Here is a 1,905-nt window from a genome sequence, read left to right as displayed (position 1 = left end):
ACAAGCTGCGTTCTCCAGTCTCCTCTGAATATTTTCTTGGACAGAGACCACCAGCCATAAATTCCCAGATAAAATAGTAATTGATTTCAGGACTCCTGAAAAGTTTAGGGCCTGGTCCACAGGTTAAGATGGAGCTGGCACCGAAAACACACACACATAGACACACACACACTTGTACACACACACACACGCTGATACTCGGTGGTCATATAAGGGCATCGTTCCTTTTCCTTCGGCGGCTGGCCAAGGCTGCTTATAAAAGCTGATGTTAAAACTCGACCAGCACCCGAGAGTCTCACTATATAAACCTGAGAGCTCGGAGGCTGAAGTGCTGAGAGGGCAATAGTGCAGCGCCTTGATAAAGACCGCAACGTAGCTATAAGTCTGCTGGCGTGAGCAGGAACAAATAGACATATAGACTAACGTGACCTTTCAGGTCGACTTTTAAAACACAACGTACAATCCACACATCACACCAAAACCAAGAAATGTAAACAAAATGCAATATCAAGCACGTCTCTTTTGCCTAGAGGGCGCCCTTTTTGGACAGCATTTACAGATTCTACCTTGCCGGTGGTGTAGGGTTATTATTATTTACAAGTAGGGATGTTTTCGAGGGTACCTTCATTGACTTCCTGCTCTCTGTTCTGTAGCTGCTGCTGTGTGGAGCTGTGGTGGGCGGAGACCACCACCACACTGTCCCCCAGAGTGGGCGTGGGCTCCCAGCGACCCCGCCTCCGACGACAGCTGGTCCCAGTAGCGGGGCTCAGGACAGCCAGCTGGGCCAATCGAGACTGGAGGGATGACAAGCGGGGGAAGAGGGGGGTTAATGATCAGCATCGGGGTGATGGTATGTCAGCAGGCTGAGGCATTATGTTATGTCACAGCAATATGGCTAGTCTGCACCTTTATTGAAGCAGATAAGTTGACTAGAGCACGTTGTGATTGGGGCTTGTTTGCGGGGGGGATGGGATGTTGTGCACATAAACACCTGGGAGAGTCAAGTGTGCATTCGACACACTCAATCATAGCATTCTAATAAACCCCCTTGGAAGACTGGGGTTGGATTATCTGATAGTGCCACCGAATTGGTTTCCAACATATCTCACAGAGCGAAAATGCTATGTTAGTTTAGGAGATTGTGTGTCTGAGAAACCAGACTTGACATCTGGTGTGTTGCACAAGGAAGCCCGTCTTGTTTCCACTCCTCGTTTCACTTCACATGCTGCCACTAGGTGATGTCATCAGAAAAAACACAATATCAACTTTCATAGTTATGCTGATGATACACAACACAACTATACTACTTCTGTTGAGCCGAATGACACAAATGCAGGAAATACTTCCCAAAAGGTCAGTGAAGTCCACGACCACGACACCAGAGGGAGTTCCACAAATCTAAACACGTTTCGCAATTATGCCACAATAATGTGGAACGCCCTACCCACAGCCGTAAAGGAATGTGAATCGCTATCCTCCTTCAAAACCGCTCTCAAAAGAGCACCTACAGGTGGCTGCAATTAGAAACTGGCCCCGGTAAATGTCAAAATCCCAAAATGCTCTATGCTCCCCGACTACCTGTCTGTCAGCAGTTGATAAATGGATGAGCAATGTTTATTTTTTTTAACTAAATGAGGATAAGACAGAAATACTTTTAATTGGCCCTAAAGCCAAAAGGGATGCACTTTTGAATAGGCTAGGAAATCTGTCTCTACAAAATAAAGCAGAAGTAACAAGCTTAGGAGTTCCAGCCTTCATCCAGCCGTCATCCAGCAGTCATCCGGCCTTCATCCAACCTTCATCCAGCCTTCATCCAGCCTTCATCCAGCCTTCATCCGGCCTCCATCCAACCTTCATCCAGCCTTCATCCAGCCTTCATCCAGCCTTCATCGAGCCTTCATCCAG

The 1,905-nt window shown here is 47.3% G+C and overlaps 1 protein-coding gene across 1 annotated transcript in view; it reads right to left on the bottom strand.

Moving 5' to 3' along the window:
* Nucleotides 1-376: 376 nt before the first annotated feature.
* Nucleotides 377-1,905, bottom strand: part of LOC311228381 (utrophin-like) — a gene marked incomplete at its 3' end in the record, with an annotated part of 82,468 nt that continues 80,939 nt past the window's right edge. The window contains exons 20-21 of the mRNA XM_084314289.1: nucleotides 623-794; nucleotides 377-441 (exon numbers count right to left, since the gene is read on the bottom strand). Coding sequence (XP_084170415.1) covers nucleotides 377-441; nucleotides 623-794 — 237 coding nt within the window. The remainder of the gene's footprint in view (nucleotides 442-622; nucleotides 795-1,905) is intronic.

The sequence above is a fragment of the Notolepis coatsorum genome (genome assembly GCF_963971535.1).
Source record: "Notolepis coatsorum genome assembly, chromosome: 5".
Classification (NCBI taxonomy): Eukaryota; Metazoa; Chordata; class Actinopteri; order Aulopiformes; family Paralepididae; genus Notolepis; species Notolepis coatsorum.
This window is presented reverse-complemented; position numbering and strand designations above follow the sequence as displayed.